The sequence below is a fragment of the Gracilinanus agilis genome, chromosome 2 (genome assembly GCF_016433145.1).
Source record: "Gracilinanus agilis isolate LMUSP501 chromosome 2, AgileGrace, whole genome shotgun sequence".
Classification (NCBI taxonomy): domain Eukaryota; kingdom Metazoa; phylum Chordata; class Mammalia; order Didelphimorphia; family Didelphidae; genus Gracilinanus; species Gracilinanus agilis.
The window spans coordinates 64252157-64272903 of NC_058131.1; the positions used below are offsets into that span (position 1 = coordinate 64252157).

The following is a 20747-nucleotide window of genomic DNA, read 5'->3' on the forward strand; positions in this document are numbered from 1 at the left end:
AAGGGGTTTAAAAAATATCGTCTGCTTGGCAGTCAGCACCCAAAACATCAGAATCATGGCAGGACTGTACATGACCAGCTCTCAGGATGATGATGTGCTCAGGATCAGTTGCCAGTGCCCAGAGACAGAAATACACTGAAAAGACAGAGACTTGAAGTCAAGCTTCAAGCTTTTCCAGGCAAGTGTATGTTCTCAGTGCCTCTTGCAGGCAGTTACCATGACTGAGGGTGAGGATGGGAAGGGCCCCTTTCCCTCATTGCTCCTGGTATTTTCTGTGTCCCACCAAAGAAGTTGCCTCAGAAGGACATATGTTATCTTATACGTGTGGGCTTTAGGGAAAATGTTTTCCTGGCTCAGTCTACAGGCATTTCTGACAGCCTCAAATAAAAAGATCCAACCACAAGTCACTGGCTCAGCAAGGAACCCAAGTTTGTAGCTCCTTGGAAGGGACAGGGCTTAAATACCTTTATTCTTTTCCAGGTAGTATTCCAAAATCCCAGGGTTTTTTTCTCCCATGCCCTCTAAACCTTTTTACCCTGAAAGTTCACTTCATCTCTGGAATTGAAAATACCTTCTACCCCTGAGGCCACTTCCTATGATTGGCAACTTTCTCCCACTATTGACATTTTAAGGTGTCCAGCCATGTCTTTATTTCTCTCCAGAGTCTACTTCTGTCTGTAATTTCTCTACTAAGCACCAGTGGTTTTCAACTTCCTTTTTTTTTTAAACTCTTACCTTTCATTTTAGAATGGTTCCAAGGCAGAAGAGCAATGGAGATTAAGTGGTTTGCCCAAAGTCTCATGGCTAGGAAGTATCTGAGGCCAGATTTTAACCCAGTACCCCTTGACTTCAGTCCTGGCACTCTATGCACTGAGCTACCTACTTGCCCCTCAACATGTTTTTATTAAGTGCCTACTATGTGCCAGGCACCAAGGATTTAAGAATGAAACAATCTCCACTCCAAAGGAGTTACATTCTAATGGGGGGAATCAAGTACATTTAAAATTTGTGGTTGTAAATATGTGCAAAGTCACCAAATATTGGTAAGGAGGCCACTAGCAGTTGGGGGTATCAGGAAAGACTTCCTACCAAAGACCTTAAGGGAAGAAAGAACCTCTGAGGTGGGGATGGGGAAGGCACATGGGACAGTCAAATGGATGTCAGAATAGCTCAAAATGCAAGAGTAAAAGTAATGTCCAATAAGGCTAGAAAAATAAAATGAGGTCAAGTTGTATGGAGCTTTAAAAAAGCTCAACAAAGGAGTTTATTTATTCTTTCCTAGAGGCAACAGGAAATCTGTAGAGTGGGGGAATCACATGAATGAATCTGTCCCCAAGAAAAATTGCTTCTGTAGCAATATGGAGAATGGATTGAAGTGGGGAGAGACTTTGAGGCAAAAAAAAAAAACATTTGGTCAAAGTCAGAATTAAGGTAGTTGTATGAGTGGAGGGAAAGTGCCAGATGTGAAAGATGCTGTGAAGATAAAAATGGGTAAGATGTAGCAGAAAGGAAAATAAGGGCTCCAGGATAATGCCAAGGTTATGAACCTAGGAGATGGGCAGGAGGATGGTACCTTCAACAGAAGTAGGAAAGTCTGAAGGTCTGGCTTCCACAATCCCATTCCTCAAAACTGCTTTTCCATTGTTTGCCTCCTGTAATCCACTTTAGGAATATTTTATAATCCTGCTTTCAGGAATGTGTAAAGGAGGACCTTGGTTTAGACCTTGGAGCATAGGTAGGTATTACTTGACCATTTTTGATCCACTTACTGGGTGTCAAAGAGTCAGACATTTTTGATTGGCTGCTGAGCTGGAACTGAGTGTACATACAAAAAATTCCCACAGGCAACTCATTCTTATTTTTTCTCTGGCCACATTTGAGCAAGGAAGACAAACTGTTATAGACTTACAGCTGTTGACCAGAGGAGCAGGACCCTCCATTAGGCATGTTGAGACAAGCTTATCAGATATTTACATCAGGGACTGGTCTCTCTTCATTGGCCAGTCCTCCATTACACAGTCATCAATTCACAGCTGGGAGGAAAATGTGTTTTTAGGCTCAGCTCACCAACACAAGTAATTGAGAATTGACAATATTAGAAGAAAAATTTTGGAGTTCCATTGTGTATTACCTTTTCTAATGTTCAGATAGTTATTTTATGCTATATGAATTATACATATGTAATATTTACTTTTCTGAGGATGAGAACTATTAGTTTTGGTGATATATGTATAGATATTTTGCTATTTCTATAGACAGAGATATAAGCATGAATATAGATGAAGTTTTAGAATAATAATGAAACCTGTATGTTCCCTTTTGGAGGACACACTGGGTTTTTTTAGCCCTTATTTTCTGTCTTTGTAACAACTCTAAGACAGAAGGGCAAATAGTAGGCAAGTGGAATTAAATGATTGACACAATTAAGTGTTTGTGGCCAAATTTGAACTCAGGTCTTCCTGACTCCATTGTGCCATCTAGTTGCTCTAAGGAAATATTAAGCTATAATTGTTTTGTGGTTGTTTAAAGCAAGGAGAAAATTTCCCTACCTAAATCACAGCAGGAATGTGAATTCCTTAAATAACCAGTATTTTATGACCTTCATCAACACCACATCTCAAGCTAGTCTGTTCTGTCCCCATGACCTTCAGTTAGAGGATTAACTCTTGACTGAGTAGCCATTAAAAAGTGAGGTGGTATTTTGAACTGGACCTTGAAGGATGAATAGGATTTCAATATGGTCATAAGGTTACTCTTACACAGCCTGTGAAAATTTTTAGAGAGCTTGATTCCCCACAATTCTTTGGGGCATAGGTAGAAAATGGAAATGAAGGCATTTCAGATGGGAAAAAAATGCTGGTAAGTTTAAAGCCTAGGCTTTTCCTTTCACCATGTCTAGAAGAGCTTACGTATGTTCAGACAATGGGACAGTTTGATTTCCTGGAGTGTGAAGCATATAGAGGGTATAGGAAAAAGGGAAAAGCTCAATTCAGATCAAATTTTACTGTGCATTGAAGGCAAAGCTAAGAGTTTTGAATGTCATTAAGGAGTCACTGAAGAACTGTTTTTTGACCAGCTGTTGTCATGATTGAAGCTTACTAAAAGAGGGGTCACAGAAGAGCCTACGATTTGCCATGGATAAGAGAGATTGTGTTTTATGGCTCAGTATTCTCACAGCACCAAGCATGCTTAGAGCTCTCACTCGGGTGAGATGGGGTAAATGTTTTGTTTTTTAAATGAAGGGATAAAATGATATCTCTTTTCCAAAAAATCATTAATAGGAACACTGCTAGTTAGTTAATTTGAGATAATTAGATGCCTTATCTACCTGAATAGAAGAGGATGACCTTGAAGAGGCAGACTGAGATGTTGGAAAATGTATAAGCTCAGGAACTAGGAAACCAGACTTCTGACCCAATACCCTGTCACTACTAGCTATGCAATAGTGAATGCCATTACTTTTGACTCATTTATGGGAGTCACTCTCTTCATATGAGAGTCACTCCTATCACCTTTGGTGTCCATTCCTGTTATAGGAGGGTTGCCTAAATAGCATATCAAAACCTGAGTCTTGCATCCTCTTATTACTCTCCCACATCAACCAATGGTACTCTCTCCAGATGTACCTTGAAAGTACATCCCTGCCTTGGTATGAGGCTCTAACCATAACTAAAACTCCTGACTAAGGACTAGGACAGAAGGAACCACCCTGATCCCATTTGGACTCCTGTATAAGTGCTCCCATATGGATAAATCTCTTATATCCTTCTTCATTTGAGGACAACTCACCCCAGTTGTCTGGTCTCCCTTCTAGAGAGCTTCCTGAACATAACTTTGAGTTAAATAAACCTTCTTGCCTTACTTGCATCCCACTTCTGTGGTCCTGGCAACCCTGGCCTGGAGCTGCCTACTGAAGACCTCTTGGGAGTTCCCTTAAACATACGGAACCTTTGGCACTACATCAGGACAAACTCTTATCTAATCTCCTGGCAACCACACCTCCTTCCTCACCAAGTTTCATCTTACTGGTCACAGAAAGCAAATATCCTATGTCCCAGGGGAGAGGGAATCTCCATTTTTCTAACCAATAATCAGACTAGTAGTACGGACAATTTGCCCTGAACTCTCAAGGTCTTTGGTTCCTTCTTGCCTTTGATTTCATAAGCAGAACCAGTAGGAGTTCAACAATGAGCAAGTCACAATTGCTTTGTGTCTTCATTTGTTTTTCTATCTAGCAAATGAAGGACTGAGGCTGAATATTTTTCCAGCTTTGAGAGGACTGGACTTGGAATGAAGAAGGCCTGGGTTAAAATCCTGCCCCTTGCTCTGTATAACTGTATAACTATAAGCAAGCCAGTAAATAAACATTTATTAAGTTCCTAATATGTGCCCGGCACTGTGCTAAGTGCTGAGAATACAAGGAAAAGGAAAAGTCTCTACTCTTATGGTACTCACAATCTAATGGATGAGACAATATGCAAATACTACAAATAAGAGATACACAGTTAACAATTGGAAGTAATCAACAAAGAGAAAGCACTAGGATTAAGAAAATCAGGAAAGGTTGCTTATAGAAGTTTAACTGGGATTTAAAGGAAGTTAAGGAAGCCAGGAAGCAGAGATGAGAAGGATAAGCATTCCAGGTATGAGAGACAGGCAAAGAAAATGCCCAGTCAGGAGATGAACTGTTTTATTCTAGAAATAACAAGGAAGCTGATGTCACTAGACTGATGAATATCTGGGCAAAATCACTGTAAGGTTTAAAGAGACTAAAAAAAAAAAGTAAGGGTTGGACAGGTTATGAAGGGCTTTGAAGACAAAAAAGGAGGATTTCATATTTTATCCAGGGAACCTCTGGAGTTTATTGAAGGGTGGTAGTGATAATCAGACCTGGACATAGTGAAGATAACTAAGACAGCTGAGTTGGGAATGGATGGAAGTAGGGATAGAGACCAAGCAACAAGCTATTACAATAGTCTAGGTGTGAGGTGATGAGGACCCACATCAGACATCAGGGCAATGGCAAAGGAGAGAAGGGGAGATGTGCAAGACATGTTACAAAGGTAAAATCAACAGACCTTGGCAACAGATTGTACTTGGGGTTTGGGAAGTAGGGGAGGGAGCTAAGAGTTGAGGAGCCAAGTACAGCCAGGGTTGGACAAAGTAGATTTGAGAATCATTAGAAATTTAATTCATGGAAGTGAATATAGTACAGAGGAAGGAAAGAAAAGAGTACAGGACACCCACAGTAAGCAAGTGTGACTGGATGAAAATCCAGGAAAGGAGACCAAGAAGGAAGTCAGAGAAGGAGGAGGAAAACCAGGAGAGAAGAGAGCAAGGGGGGGGGGGGAGAAAGGGTGATTGAAAATACCAGAGGTTGAAAGAGAGGCCAAGAAGGATCAGGATTGAAAAAAGGTTATGAGATCTGGCAGTCAAGAAACTACTAGCAACCTTGGAGAGAGTAGTCTTGATCAAATAATGAGATCAGAAGCCAAACCATAGAAAGTTAAGAAGAAAGGAAAAAAAAAATGTGGAGGCACCCATTGGAGACAGCCTCCTTCAGGAGCTCATCCACAGGGGAGACAGAACGTAACAGCTAGCAGGGATAAGTGGATCAAATTAGGGTCCTACATGTAGGGAAGCAGATATTAGACATACAGAGACTGAAGACAAATTAGAGGGCAGAGATGAAAGAGGAATGGAACAGGAAGTCAATCAATCTGTAAAATAGAGATAATCATACCCATAGTACCACATAATCTACTATACATATGTCATAGGGCTGTTGTAAGACTCAAATAAGATGTACTTAAAAGCACTTTGAAAAATAAAAAAGAAAGTCTTTTATAAACGTCAGTAGCAGGTTGACTGAGGAACTCATCAAATTAATCAGGGACCCCAATTATCTTCACCCCCTTAGAGAAAGAGCCCTGGATTCTGAGTCAGATGACCCAAATAAAGCTATTTTTGGCTTTCTCACTGGCCTCTTGTAACACTGGGTGAGTCCCTCTCTCCTCTGGGCTTGAGTTTCCCCATTTGTAAAAATAAAGGGTTTTGGAAGAACTGGTTTCGAGGATCCCTTTGATCTCTGAAATATGAGAACAATATATTGTCCGAGGTCTTCTTCTAGCAGTGGCACCTTGTGGCTGACCTTCACAGTCATGGAGGGCTCTAAGATTGGTGATGCCCTCTCAGGAAGAAGGAGCCTGGGTACCAGACTGGACTGAGGATCCTGGTTGCCGTCCTCCTTGAGGCCAGTCGGGGGCACTGCCGTGTTTCTCAGATTCAGGGCGGCTCCTCGAGGTGTCACAGAGCCACCCTTAGTTGTCCAAACTACTGCCTGACAGCAAGCCTCGATCCCCGCTGACCTTGCTTATCGTGTCGTTCTTCAGGAAGGCGAGAGTCTAGGCCTGCGGCGGGACTTGGCGAAAGGCGGCAGCCACAAGGGCCGCGGAAGGGTGAGGTAATCCTATATCGGGACCGGCGTAGTCGCGGCCACCCCACCAGCGCGGGGTCCTAAACGGGCCCGGGGGAAGGCCCTCTTTGTGGCTGCAGTTGGCAAGATGGCGCCGGTGGGGGTGGAGAAGAAGCTGCTGCTGGGCCCTGAAGGTACCGGGGCCCCAGGCGCCGGGGACCTCCCCAACGAGGAGGATGAGGGGCAGAACCTGTGGTGAGTGAAGGACTGACGGACTGAGTGCGGAGAGGGACGAGCGCGGCTCGGGGACCAGAGCCAGGTTGGGTGGGGCGGGGCCGCAGGACTGGGCTGTCCGGCAGGGATGGTGGGGTAGCCTCCGCCCGCCTCCCTCCTCCCTTCTCTCTCCCAGCTCCGTGCTGAGGGGCTGGCGGGACTTGGACACCCTTCCCCATCCTTCTCTTGTCTCCTTTCTTGTCTTCTGGAATAAGGAAGACTAGGTCAAATCTAGTCTCTGATACTTGTTAGCCGTATGACCCTGGACTAGTCATTGTATCCCGGCCCGTCTCAGTTTCCTCTTCTGCAAAATAGCGACAAAAACACCTCTTTCTTCCCAGGGTTGTTTTTGTGAGGATCAAAACAATGTTTAGAGAGAACTCTGCAAGGCTTTAACTATTCTACGATATTAGCTATTAACCTTTTTTCTTTTTAAAGTTTCTATTCCTTCACCAGCTTCTCATTTTTCTGCTCCCTCCTTAGGGTTCTCAAAAACAGCATTTCAGTCGCCCTTGAGATCATTTGCTATTTTCGATGATTCACAGGCATGCAGTCTCCCCCCAGCAGAATGCTAGGGTTAGGAGATGAATGGTATGCTTCTCTCCCTTCTTCCCCAGGAGGGAAAGGCCATGAGTGGTTTCAGAACATCTGGGGACTTCCAAAGCAAATCTGGGGTTTGCTGCATTTTCCCTCGCCCCTACTCCCAACATCAGGGGGACTCAAATGGAGCCTTTTGGGTCAGGAAGACAGGAAACCTCTGCCAGCCGCAGAGCTAACGGATGTGCTGTGTCTGCTGCAGGTCTTCCATCCTGAGTGAAGTTTCCACCCGGTCCAGGTCTAAGTTACCATCAGGCAAAAACATCCTTGTCTTTGGTAAGTGGCTTCTGGAGCAAGTTGAGGGGAGGCATCTGTTAATTGTGACACCTGAGGGCTTGTTGGGTCAGGAGGCTGGTGTTCTTAAAACATTATTGAAAGTGGGGTAAGGTTTTGAGAGCTGAATTTTGCAGATAGGTAGGGTTTTGTGATATTTCCCCATGTGGTCACTAGAATTTGAAACTAACTTGTTCCAACTGATGTAATGTGGATAGATTTTAAATTAACCATATTTTTTCTTCCCGATTTTTCTAGGTTATGTGGTTACCTCCCCCCTCCTTTTTTTGTTTTAAATATTCTCTGACCTTTTATTGAATTGTTCCATTACAGTGATGAAGTTTACTAAAATGTGAATGAAGAGGAAGAGTAACAATAAGTCAGGTCCATTCATCAGGGGTTTATTAAGCATCTAATATGTTTCAAGCATTGTGCTAAGTGCTGGGAATACCAAGAAAAGGAAGAAACATCACCTGCTCTGAAGGAGCTTTTTTTTTTTTTTTAACACATACTTTGTGTCTCAGTAACAACTTGAAGGGCAGGGGCTAGGCAAACAGGATTAAGTGATTTTCCCAGGGTCATATAGCTAGGAAGTATCTTAAGCCAGACTTAAACCTTGGACCTCCTGCTTAGGCCTGGCCCTCTGTCCATTGGGTCATCTAGCTGCCCCTTAAACTCATTCTTAATGGACAAGACAACATGCAAACAATTGTATAAATAGGATAGATACGTGATAAATTGGAGATAATTACAGAGTCAGCATGAGACATATAGTTTTGCTTAAGGCTGTAATTATTTTCATTAGTTTCCCAGCCTTCACAGTGTTGGTGAAGAACATATGCTGAAGTTGAAAGTAGATGTTGAGCTCTATCCTTCCACAGACTGGATTTTCTCTTTATGATCATTGCTGTCACTCTGAGACCTTAATTTAAACCTGAAAGTTTATGATTGCATTTTAGATTTACTTTGTTTCATAACTCTTGGGTTTTTTTCAATAATCCTTCTTAACATATTTGCTAGTAAGATATTGACCCCAACTTTTTCTTTGACTTCTTCAATTACACGTTTTATAAATTGTAAGTAGAGCCAATTTCATTTTTTTTCCTATGGGAAAGAACAGGTTATAATTTGGGTTGTTATAATTACAAAGATTGGATATGCCTTGGATAGGTGAGGCACATTTGTGATATAAAGAAAAAAGCATTGAATTGGAAATCAGAAAGACTGTTACATTTTAAATGCATTTACTAGTATGTAACCTTATATTATAAGTCTCTCTCATTTTCTGGACCTCCGTTTCCTTATTTGCAGAAGATTAAGGTCTAGATCTGGTGATCTTGGATGTTCCCATTTTAAAATTCTCAGATTTAACATACTTAAGCAGATCTGTGATCTTATTGTGGATGATCCTTCCAACAAAGCATATTGTAGCCCATCCATGTCTGCTGTCTCGTGAGGCAGTCTTGTCTACGTCTTACCATATATCAGTGGAATATACATAAACTGCCCATTAGATTATGTCTCTTGCCAGGTAACCAGCTCCTCAGCTCCTCTTTTACAATTATATAATTCTCGGATGACATCCTTTAGTTTTCTTTTTTTTTTTTTTAATAGTTTTTTATTTGTCACATTTTAGCCATGTCTAAATCAGGTCCTGCCAAAACATAATTAGTTTGTTAATGTAAGTTTGAGTCCTGTGCTCTGAAATCTCCTTTTTAAAGGGATTCTTTTATGTAAAGACATTTGTTTAAATGCTCAAGCTATGCCTATTTCTTTCAGAATAGCAACATTGTTTCTATGTTCTGAATAATTAATATTCTTTTATTTTTCTCCTAAATGTCATTTGTAGGTGAAGATGGTTCAGGTAAAACAACACTCTTGGCTAAATTACAAGGAGCAGAACACAGCAAAAAAGGAAGAGGTTTAGAATATCTATACCTGAACATTCATGATGAAGATAGAGATGGTAAGTTGTTAAAACCCATCATGAATAGAATATTTTTTTAGGTGCTTAGTATATATCTCAAGGCAAGCACTGTTCTGAGTGCCAGGGATACAAGTAGAACAGCAAGAGAGTTACCATTTTCAAGGAGCTTGCTACATTGCAGGAAAATAGACTAGGGCTAGGGTCAGTCCTTGTTTTGGTATAGAAAATTATTTATTATGAAGAAAATTACTTGTCCAATGCAGACTGGCATGCTTTAGAGTTCCCTAGAGCAGTAGTAACGACCCCACCCACCCACCCCAACATACACACTCCTGAATGCAGCCCGAACCAAATTAAGTATAATTGGAAAATATTAACAAAATAAAATAAAACTTAGATCATGTTAACATGTTTGTTTGTTTTCTAAACCCCTTCCATCTTATAATCATACTGTGTATTGGATCTAAGGCAGAAGAGCGGTAAGAGCTAGGCAACAGGGGTTAAGTGATTTGCCTGGGATTACAGAGGTCTTAATTTGATCCCAGAAACTCCCGTCTCCGAGCCTGGTTCTCTATCCACTGAGCCACCTTGCTGCTCTCTGAATTTTTTTTTTAAGTCTATATGCATCCCACAAGGATCTTTATGTATAGTTTAATGGTCCCCATTTCTATTTGAGAACAACACTTCTAGTCTATACCACTGACAGGTAAAGTGACTTGCCCTGGATCACCCAGTTTATATATATTGGGACAGGCTTGAACCTAAGTCTTCCAACTGACACATATTATCTATATAGTATCTTTGGGGAAAGAAGTGTTCAGAGGCAGTTAGAAAGAGTCCTAAGGGTTTAGCAATGAGTCAGATGGCAAGGCCCAGGGGTCCTTTAAGTGTATCAGATGGTAGTGCCTAGGAGGGTATTAGTAGTACGATAATTAATAAAGCATGGTGGTCCTCATTCTCACCGGAAGGATTAGAGTTAGTGACTCTCAGCTCACCTAAACAGAGTGAGCTTCTTTACCAGTCACTCCTTTGAGGCCTGGATCCCATATTGCTGTAGGATCATATGAAGAAGAGATCACTTTCACTTTTGAGGATCCATGAAAGGATGCCTAGAGGACATAGCATTTGAGTTGAGCCTTGAAGGCTAGGTAGATATTCAGCAGGCAAAATTTGGTTGGGGAATGAGGAGCTTCCAGGTATAGGGAGTAATACGAGCAAAAGTAAAAAGGTGGGAAAGTGAGATAGGTTTTAAAAGGTTAAGAGTAGTTCATATTTTGGCTGCATATAGAACATGTGAGGGAGAGAATTCACATGAAAATTTAAGTATAGTTGATACTAAATAGTGTTTCTTCTATCATTCCTTTGAAAAATATAGAAACAAAATCTATCTACTCCTGTGCTTGTAGGCTTATTAAGTTGTAGAAATGAAAGCTTACTTTAAGTTCAGATGCAGATTGAATCTTTTCAGGGGGTATGCCTTCTTACCTGGATCTTATTGCCTGTTATTTACCTGTGAAGAGCTCCCAAGACAGCATATCAGGAATTTAGATATGTTTTAACCTTTTTTAATGCTCCTTTTGGATATTAGTTTATTGGATTGCTGGTAGGAGAAGGTATATATTTCTTGCTTTTTGGTTTTTAACTTAATTATTATTTTTCTTTAATACTTATTATGGACACAATTTTCCTTGTGGAGTAACCAAAGCATTTCCATGTCTTTGTAACAGTACTAATGCTTATACTTACAGGACTTTATGACTACAAAGTGCCTTTACCTGGGCTACCTCATTTGGTCCTCACTAAAATCCTTGGAGGGAGGTTAATATAAGTTTTTATTATTTCCATTTTATAAAGAGGGTAAGCGACTTCTCCTGGGTCACACAGCACATTAATGGGGACTGGAATTCAATCTGCTTTACCAGGGTCTTTCCTCTACACTCTACTTCCTTTAAGTACAAGTAGTGTTTCAGTTTTCTTTTTTTTTTTAAACCCATAACTTTCGGTGTATTGTCTCATAGGTGGAAGAGTGGTAAGGGTGGGCAATGGGGGTCAAGTGACTTGCCTAGGGTCACACAGCTGGGAAGTGTCTGAGGCCGGATTTGAACCTAGGACTTCCTGTCTCTAGGCCTGACTCTCAATCCACTGAGCTACCCAGCTGCCCCCTCAGTTTTCTTTAAGGTTATCTTAACAGCTAATTCTGTAGGCACCCTAGTTTAATATAATTAATTTGGGTCTTAGAATCAAGTAACTTGGTTTTGGCTGGCTTACTAGCTATTTACCTTTGGGCAAGTCTTTCCTTCCTTGAGCTTTGTTTTACTCATATATAAAATGGGGATACTACTTTCAGTACCTACTATATAGATTGTTGAGGAAAAAAATTTTTTAAGCCATTTGTTGCTGTAAATATGAATTATAGTAAATGTTTAATATTAAGATATATTACTAGTTGTCAATTTGGCTTTATTTGAAGCATTATCCTGACTAGAAGCAAATCCCATTTCTCTTAATTTTTTTTTTTGCTTGAGTGATATAAGCATATAATGAAATGGTTTTGATTTTAAATGTATGTATTTGAAGGTGATTGTGATGTGATGAGAACTGTTAATTTAAAAAAAAAAATCAACCCAATATCTGACAGAGTTGGAAAAATTGGTTTCAGTTCTCACTAGAGACATTCTTTAAGCCACTCATTTGGAATGTGAACTAAGAGCTAATAGTTTAATTTAATTTTCAGTGCATATGTTATGCCAGTCTTTGGGTATATAAAGGCAAAAACAAAATAGTCCTTATCCACAAAGAACTTACATTTTACTGAAGGTAAATAGCATGTCCAACAAGAAATAAATAATGGATATATAAAATAAATACAAAATAATCTGAGGTGAAGAAAGGGGTATAAACTACTAATAATGGCAGAGGAGGTGGAGGGCATGAAGAGAGACCTTTGGTAGACACAAAGGTAATGCTTGAGCTTAACCCTAAAGGGAACTAGGATGAAGGGGAGGGGAGCAAGGCCACAGTGAAGGGGGTGGTGGTGGGAACTGAGAGTATGCAATGTATAAGAAACAAACCATGGATCTATCTGCTAGGCCTGATTATGCTATTAATATTAATAACTGTAATAGTAGCTGGCATTTTTAATGTTTTAAGATTCACAGACTGGAAATTCTGGGAATGGGACAAGAATGTCCATTTCCATTCAGAGAACATTTATTATGTGCTGAAGAGACAATGATAGAAAGAAGTTACTGTCTTTTGAGTTTCTGTTTCAGAGGAGGATGTACTCAGTGCATCCTGACACTTCATGCCAAAGAATTAATTCCTTATCTCCTCTGTACCTTAGCTTCTTCATCCAAAAATGGAGTAATGAAGCCCTAACTTTGAGATGAAGGTTAAATGAAGTAATGTTATGTAAAAACACTTTCTTAAAATACCCCATAATTTTGAGATTAAAAAAAAATGTTAATGTAGGAATCTTACATTTCAGTTTTATTTTACAGAAATGGCACTGTTGAAAAGTACTTGCATATAGATTTCTGATCTTTTTGTTTATTGGCACTGAAAAACTCTGAACCTTAGTTTCTTCATCTGTAAAATGTATACTGTACTACTTACCTAACAGGGCTGTTCTGAAAATAAAAAAAATAACATGTAAAGCACTTTTTAGTTGTACAAGCTTAATATTATCAGCAATTGCCATCTTATTTCTTCAAGTTCTAACTTTTAGATTTGAAAGAAAAAAATGCACTTTCATTTTTTTCTTTTGTAGATGTCTTTTTTTTCACCACATGTTTCTCTATATATATCCTTCCCTTATAACAAAACCTTAATTTCTAATAGAGGTAGTAGCCAGGAGCTTAGTTGTTGTTTTTTTAAATTGTACACACCCTTCAGGATGCATTGAGAATATTTATAGATGTCCTTATCCTCATCCCTACTTTTTAAGGGATGAAGCAGATCATATGTATGATTCTTGGTTACATTTCCTTTGTAAAAAAGTATTTCTAGTAACCATGTTAAAAACGAATATTAATAAATGTTTTAAAAAAAGTATTTCTAGTTATTGTTTCTTTTAACATTGACTCATATTAAGTCGGATACTTTTCTAGGATGCATTTACAATGATAGCCAACTTGGGTGTTGAATGGTTACATTTTTTCACTTCTCCACAGATCACACACGTTGCAATGTGTGGATCCTGGATGGAGATTTGTACCATAAAGGCCTGTTGAAATTTGCTGTTTCTGCAGAAACCCTGCAAGAGACTCTAGTCATCTTTGTAGCAGATATGTCTAGGCCTTGGACTGTTATGGAATCTTTACAGAAATGGGCCAGTGTTTTGCGGGAACACATTGATAAAATGAAAATCCCACCAGAAGAAATGAGGGACATGGAGCAAAAGTGTAAGTACAATGCATTTTTCTGAGTTAGGATGTAATTTAATGGGCCTGTTTTCATGGTAGATTCTTTGAATGCCCCCCTTATTTTAGTAGGTGGATAATATTTTGGACATTTCAAGATCCTCTGAAGATGTGAGCACTTAGAAAGTGCTTAATATATGTTTGTTGAGTGGAATGATTACATTCTCTTCCTTGAAGATGCTCTTTGAGAGCTCGGCCCTTTGCAGCTTAAGGTCTCAGAACATTTTCAAGGCTTTCCTCATATCCCCAGGTGTTCTCTCCGTATGAAGTGAGTTTCATTGGTATTCTTTGCTTTCCCCATTGACCTGAAGATTCAGGTCATTTTCTATGGTTTTCAAAGGGAAGGATATATAATAGGGCTTTCCTTAATTAAACATGATCTAATATGTGGGTCTTTTTGTTGTTAGCATGCATAGCCTCAGAATTCTTTTTCAGGCCACAGTTTAGGGTGGGAACAGCACTAGTATTGCAGTTAAGAAAACCTGGGTCCAGATCTCAGCTCTAACACATGGCTCTAACTCAGCTTATGGCCTCTAGGCCAGGTGATTGTTATGCTCCATATAGTTCTGACAGTCTTTGAGTCTATGAATTGTAATGTGGTCAGTATAGCCTGAGGCACCCTCTGGGAATTACATTATTTGGCTGGAGGAAAACTCATTTCCTTCATTAACCTACAGGAGAATAAGTAGAAATTAAAAGCATAATTCCATCAAAGAATTCAAACATAAGCCAGTGATTGAGTGGTTTGTTTCCCAATCCAAGAAATAAAATTAGTGTATTTAAAAGGTTCATTTTCTATTGTTAGATGGTAGACTGTACTATGTTTATTAAAATCTGAGTTCTTTTAAAATAAAGAACTTGATTTTCAAACTTGAAGGAAGTTTGGGTGGGGGGGATTATTTTTTTGTTTTCAAATATATGTGGTTCAGAAGATTGTTTTTCCTCTCCCTTGCTTCTGTGCAGTTACATGAGCATCTGACCACTTGCCAGAAGAGTAGGAGTGGCCGCGGCAGCAGCAACAGTCTTTGACAAGGGTTGGCTCTGCTCAAACTGGCTTATTTCCACAGTATGACATCACTCCAGTGAATTAATGAGGGCCCTTTTGGGCATGGTATACAGTATCCTCACATTGCTTACTCGTGCATTTTAACGACACACAGAATGATGGTTCTCGCATATTAGGTTTGCTTTTCAAATCAAATTCCACATACCATGTTTTCCTGTCACGCTCTTCATTTTTGCCTGTGCCCTCTGTTACATGTCAGTTAAAGTATCCCACAGATACTGGGAGCTTTATAGCTGATCCTTTCAACCTGTCTTTTGTAAGTTTTCTTAGCTATATTTGCTGCATCAATTGCCATGCACTCCAGCTAGCTAGGATCAAACAGCTGATCTTTACAAATAATAAGGGGTTTTTTTTGCCCAAAATTAGACACTAAAGCAAACAACTTCCAAACATGGGGGAATTTTGTAGCCTATACACATATAATACGGCTCATAATTATTTAGGCTCATTTGTTGCAATAAATTGATTATTCTGAGCTCATCTTCATAGTGTGATAACATTTCAAAGATGCTCCATTTTTGGCTTTTGTTTTGTTTTTCAAGACAACTTAAGTCAAGCTTGGAGGTAGCAAAATCCCCAGTGTAAGAATTAGGAGGCCTGTATTTAAGACTTTGCCCTGCCACTTCCTAGCCATGTGATTGTGGGCATGCTGTTCTTCACTCCCTTCCCTTCTACACCTCAGGGCTCTCATTCGAGATCATGCTAGGCAATCTCTTAAGGTTCTTTCTAGCTCTGACATGCTATCACTATGTGCAAATGTTTATAATGTTGGATTTTTTTTGTCCTGTCCAGTGCTGTAAATGTATTCTAATTCTGGTTAATCTTGGCTCTCATCCCTATTCCAGTATATCAAACATTTGGGATGGCAATTTTTTTGTCATGTGTGCTAAAGTGTCTATAGTTTTAAGCCACATATTAATAAAGTTGTTATTTCAGGCTAGAGAGTCACCTGTATGGTCTTGGACAAAGTACTTAGCCTCTGAGTCTCAGTTCCCTCAACTTTGAAATGAAGGATTTGGCTTCTATTAGCTGACTATTTCATATCGGTAGTATATTCTCCCAGATGTTGAATTATCTTATATTATCTTCATTATCCATCCTTGTGCTTTTCTGTTTTTGAAGGGGAAGTGATTGAAAGATAGTATTTACATTAAAGATCCCTTTTCTTTCCAGTTGTATATTTGCATCTTCCTATGTTTGAGCCAGAACAGGACCAGGCAGTATCTTTTGAGATGTTTTGGAATGTTTACTTGGCCCTACTTGAAACCCAGAAGTGAAGTGAAGAAGTAGCCATAATATCTGGCAGTAGAAAAGAGGGTTTAACTTGAAATCATTAGGGATTCCACCTCTAAGTCTTATTGTGTAATCATGGGTAAGTCACTTACTTCTGTCAAGTGACATGCCTTTAAAATGGAATTTGGGCAAGGCCTTAAAGGGATAGAATTTTGAATAGTCAACAATTCAGATCAACACACATTTATTAAATTTTGCCGAATATGTTCCAGGCACTGTGCTAAGTGCTGGGGATAAAAAACAAAAAACAACACAACACAACAAAAATAGACATTTCCCTCAAAGAGCTCACAATTTAATAAGGAAGACAACAAGCAAACAATTATATACACATAAACTAAATAGAGGATAAATTGGAGATAAACAGAAAAGGCACTAGAATTAAGGGGGAGATCAGGAAAGGTTTCTTGTAAAAGAGTTGGGATTTTTGTTAGAACTTGAAGTCACAGAAGCCAGAAGGTGGGGATGAGGAGGGACCAGGCATGAAAAACATCCAGGGAAAATCCCCAGAGTTGGGAGATATGACTTCTTTGAGGAATTGCAAGGAAGCCAGTGTCAGGGGTATTTAAGATGTAAAAAGACTGGAAAGGTTAGAAAGAGCCAGGTTATGAAGGGTTTCATACACTAAATGGGATTTCATATTTGGTCCTAGAGGTCGTTGAATTGAGGGGGTATCATGGTCAGACCTGCACTTGAGGAAGATCCCTTTGACAGATGGACTGGAGTAGGAAGAAGCTTAAGGCCAAGAGACCAATCACTGGCTGTTGCAGTAGCTCCGACATAAGATGATGGGAGTCTTCCACAGAGAGTGGGAAGCAAAAGTGGAGATGTCACAAAGGTGAAATTGATAGGTCTTTGCAATCTCTTGAATGAGGGAAGGGAAAGGGCGAAAGAGTGAGGAGCTAAGGCTGGCATCTAGGTTTTGAGCCTGAGTGGAAGGATGGTTTGCCCTCAGTAATAAGGAAGTTTAGAAGACAGGAGGAGTTGGGAAGAAAGTTAATGAATTCAGTTTTAGATATGTTAAATTTAAGGTGTCTTTGGGACATCCTGTTCAAGATGTCTACTATGCAATTAAAGATGCTAAGAGTGGAGGTCTGGAGAGGTTAGGACTGGATAAATGGATATGAAAATCACTAGCATAGAGATGATAATTGAAGTAGATGGGAAGTAGCTGGGAGAGCTGAAAAGAGGCCCTAGGACAGAGCCCTGAGGGATACTCTCTATAAGTGGATAAGACTTAACAAAGGAGACTTTTAAGGGGCAGTCCTGCAGATAAAAAGAAGGAAGGAAACAAGCATTTATTAAGTATCCATTGTGTGCCTGGCACTCTGCTACATGCTTTACAAATGTCTCATTTGATTCTCACCTGGGGGTAAGTGCCATTATTCCCATTTTGTTGTGGAGGAAACTAAAGACTTGTCCAGAGTCACAGCTAGTGTGATGGGGAAGCTAGCCTTGAACTCAGATCTTCCTGACCAGACCCAGATGGACTATACAGTTGCTTAGAGAACTTGGACAGAAAGGTGTTGTGAAAACCTAGAAGTGAGTATCAAGGAGAAGAGGATGATTGATAGTATAAAAGACTTCAGAGAAGTTGAGGAGAATAAGATCGCAAAAAGGCCATTGGATTTGGCAACTAAGAGATTATTGGTGACTTTGGAGAGAGCTGTTTCAGTTAGATGATGAAAACAGAAGCCAGACTGTAGAGAATTAAAAGAGTCAGATGAGAGGAAGTGGAAGCATGGATTGTAGATAACCCTCTCAAGGAGTTTAACTGCAAAGGCTGGAGAGAATATGGAATGATAGATAGCAAGTGGGACTGAATGGATCAGATAAGGTTTTTTTTTAGGGTGGGGTAAATTTGGACTTGTTCAGAGGCAAATCGTCAAGCAATTATGAAATGTACTCTGTGTGCTGGGCAGTGGGCTAAACCCTGGAGATACAAAGAAAGGTAAAGAAAAGGCCTTCTACTCAAGGATTTCACAGTCTAATGGTAGAGATAACATGCCAATAACTATGTATAAATAAAATATATTGGGGACAAATTTGGGGTAATAATCAGGGAAGGCACTATCATCAACAGAGGTTGGATCCAGTAAATACTTCTATAGAAGGAGGGATTTTAGCTGGGACTTGAAGCCTGGGGAGCGTGAGGATAGAGGTGAGGGAGAGAATTCCATGCTTAGGAGGTAGCCACTGTAAAATGCCCAGAGTTGGGTGATGAGGTAGAACAGTGAGGAGGCCAGTGTCCCAGGAATCAGAGTATATAGAGGTGAGTAAAGAGTAAGAAATCTCAAGTGGTAGGAAAAGACCAGGTTATGGAGGTCTTTAAAAACCAAACAAGATTTTTTTATTTGAATCTGGAGATAATAGCCGCCCGTGTTGATGTGATATGAACATAGACTATGCCTTATGAATTAGCCAGTAGACAAAGAGAGATTGAACAGGCAAAGAGAAAAATATTCATAGAATCTTAGAATTTCAAAACTAGAAGGGACTTCTAGGGGGTCACATAGTTCAACCCTAGTTTTATAGGTTGAGACTCAGCATAAAGTTGGACATGGTCATAGAGCAAGGGCCGTTGAAGAATGTAATCAGCCAAAATGCTTTTGTGAGAAGTTAAATAATTAGTGGTTTTGAGTAATTTAGCATTTGGGGATAGTTGGTTAATAATATGCCTAAAGCACTTTATCAAAATTAAATTATTCTTTTCAGCTACATTTGTGTCTGTAGGGTCACCTTCAGGACTTAAAGTGTAGGCAGTAAATTAAAATTACAAAACCCTTCCAAAGATATGTGTTTGGAAAAGTGTGTTAGAGAGGTTACTTATTTTCCCATATTTCCTGTAGGAATTCATTGGTTGCCTTGGGCCTAGGTGTGAGGTGTAGTTCCCATATTACTAGAATGATATTTTATTTCATGCATGCTTCATTTCAAATACTTGACAAGATGCAGCACAGAGATGATTTCATTTAGATAGAACGTGAGTTCAAAAGGTTCTTTATGTGTAAGTAGGTTTTCTAATGTTCCTTGTTCGTTATGCTGGACTGTTAAACATCATAGTTTTCTAAAACATTTAAACTTATAAACCTGGAAAATAGCTGAAATTCTTCTTTAAATTGTGAAGTTTCTAGATAGTAATGGAAACATTCTGATGATCAGAGAACTCAGCTTGCTTAATAGATCATAAAATGTTCAAGCTTGCTGTTTCACCTAGTTACTACAAAATTATTTAATTAAAATTTCTTTGAATGTAGAATTCCAAAAGACTGTCCAAAGTTCTTTGGAAGTTTTACTTACTCAAATGTAGTGGTTTGGTGTTCTTTGAAGAGAACTGAAGTTAGTTATTCTGACTTCTCATTATTATGAACCAGTAGTTAATGGAAGCATTTTCAGTTATACTCTTAAGCTCTCCTATTTTTAGAAGTGTGGGATGTCTTTCATCTTATCTCATTTTAGAACAGGTCCATCAATGCCATAGCTGTACTGAACTGTTGTTTTCTAAACTTAAATTATATAGTCCATGATAAGCAGAATGAGTTACTCTGCCATTGGTATGCATCCTTAAGTTTATCCCTGCTCTAGTTTGGAAGTAGTGCTTATTCTGATTTCTATCTTAATACATACTTAACATGATACTAATGTTATTCTCCAAGTTCTGAAAAACTAGTCCTATAATGTTTAAAGCTATTCTGATATTTTTTGAAGAATTCTGCAAAGCCTATGCTTTTTCCATGATGGTAATAACTTGAATGATTGTAACCTGACAGGATCTATTTCTATCAAGTTATCTTTTCTCTAATACATAAAACACAAAAATAGAGTTAATGGTATTCTTTTTGCCAATTTGATAAAATGAAACTGCTTCAGTTAAGACCAATGATAACCTATAGTAGGAGAAACAATAGGGAGCATTACCCAGTGAAACATTATGGTGAAGGCAAGAATATGACTTAACAGTCAAGACTTCTGTTCTAGTCTAGGTTTCCTTTACCAGTGCTAGTTGACATCTTTCCTGCAACTCATTGCTTTAGGTGCTTTGAGCCCTGGGAAATTAAATTATTGGCCCAGGGTTACATATCTAGTATATGTCAGAGGCAGTACTTGAACTCAGGTCTTCCAAGCTCTGCTTTGAGGTCATTTCTCTATCCATTGTACCATGCTGCCTCTCTGTAAAATTACATAATAACTTTTATTTGTTTACTTCAGGGGTTTGTTGTGAAGAAAAGACATAAGTGACCATATTTTGAAAATGATGAACAAACATAAAATGATCATGGTGTAAATAATATAACCACTTTAGGTTTCACGCTTTACATGCAAATTATTCTTCTAACAAATGGAATTTTCTTTAAGGTTGAAATTTCCTTCATTTCATATTCATCATAAAATTAGCCATAAGTTGCTGAGTATTCTAAAGGACAATATTTTTTAATACTCTATGTTACTACAGTTACGTTTTTAGAAGGAGCAAAATTGCCA

At 39.2% G+C, this 20747-nt stretch overlaps 1 protein-coding gene across 3 annotated transcripts in view; it reads left to right on the forward strand.

The window, feature by feature from the left end:
• The first annotated feature begins 6563 nt into the window (after nt 1-6563).
• The window catches only part of DYNC1LI2 (dynein cytoplasmic 1 light intermediate chain 2), a 45936-nt gene continuing 31752 nt past the window's right edge, over nt 6564-20747 (forward strand). The window contains exons 1-4 of one of the 3 annotated variants that reach the window (XM_044663233.1): nt 6564-6670; nt 7488-7561; nt 9408-9524; nt 13658-13888. In XM_044663233.1, coding sequence (XP_044519168.1) covers nt 6564-6670; nt 7488-7561; nt 9408-9524; nt 13658-13888 — 529 coding nt within the window. The remainder of the gene's footprint in view (nt 6671-7487; nt 7562-9407; nt 9525-13657; nt 13889-20747) is intronic. The other 2 variants (XM_044663235.1, XM_044663234.1) reach the window with 2 other exon arrangements.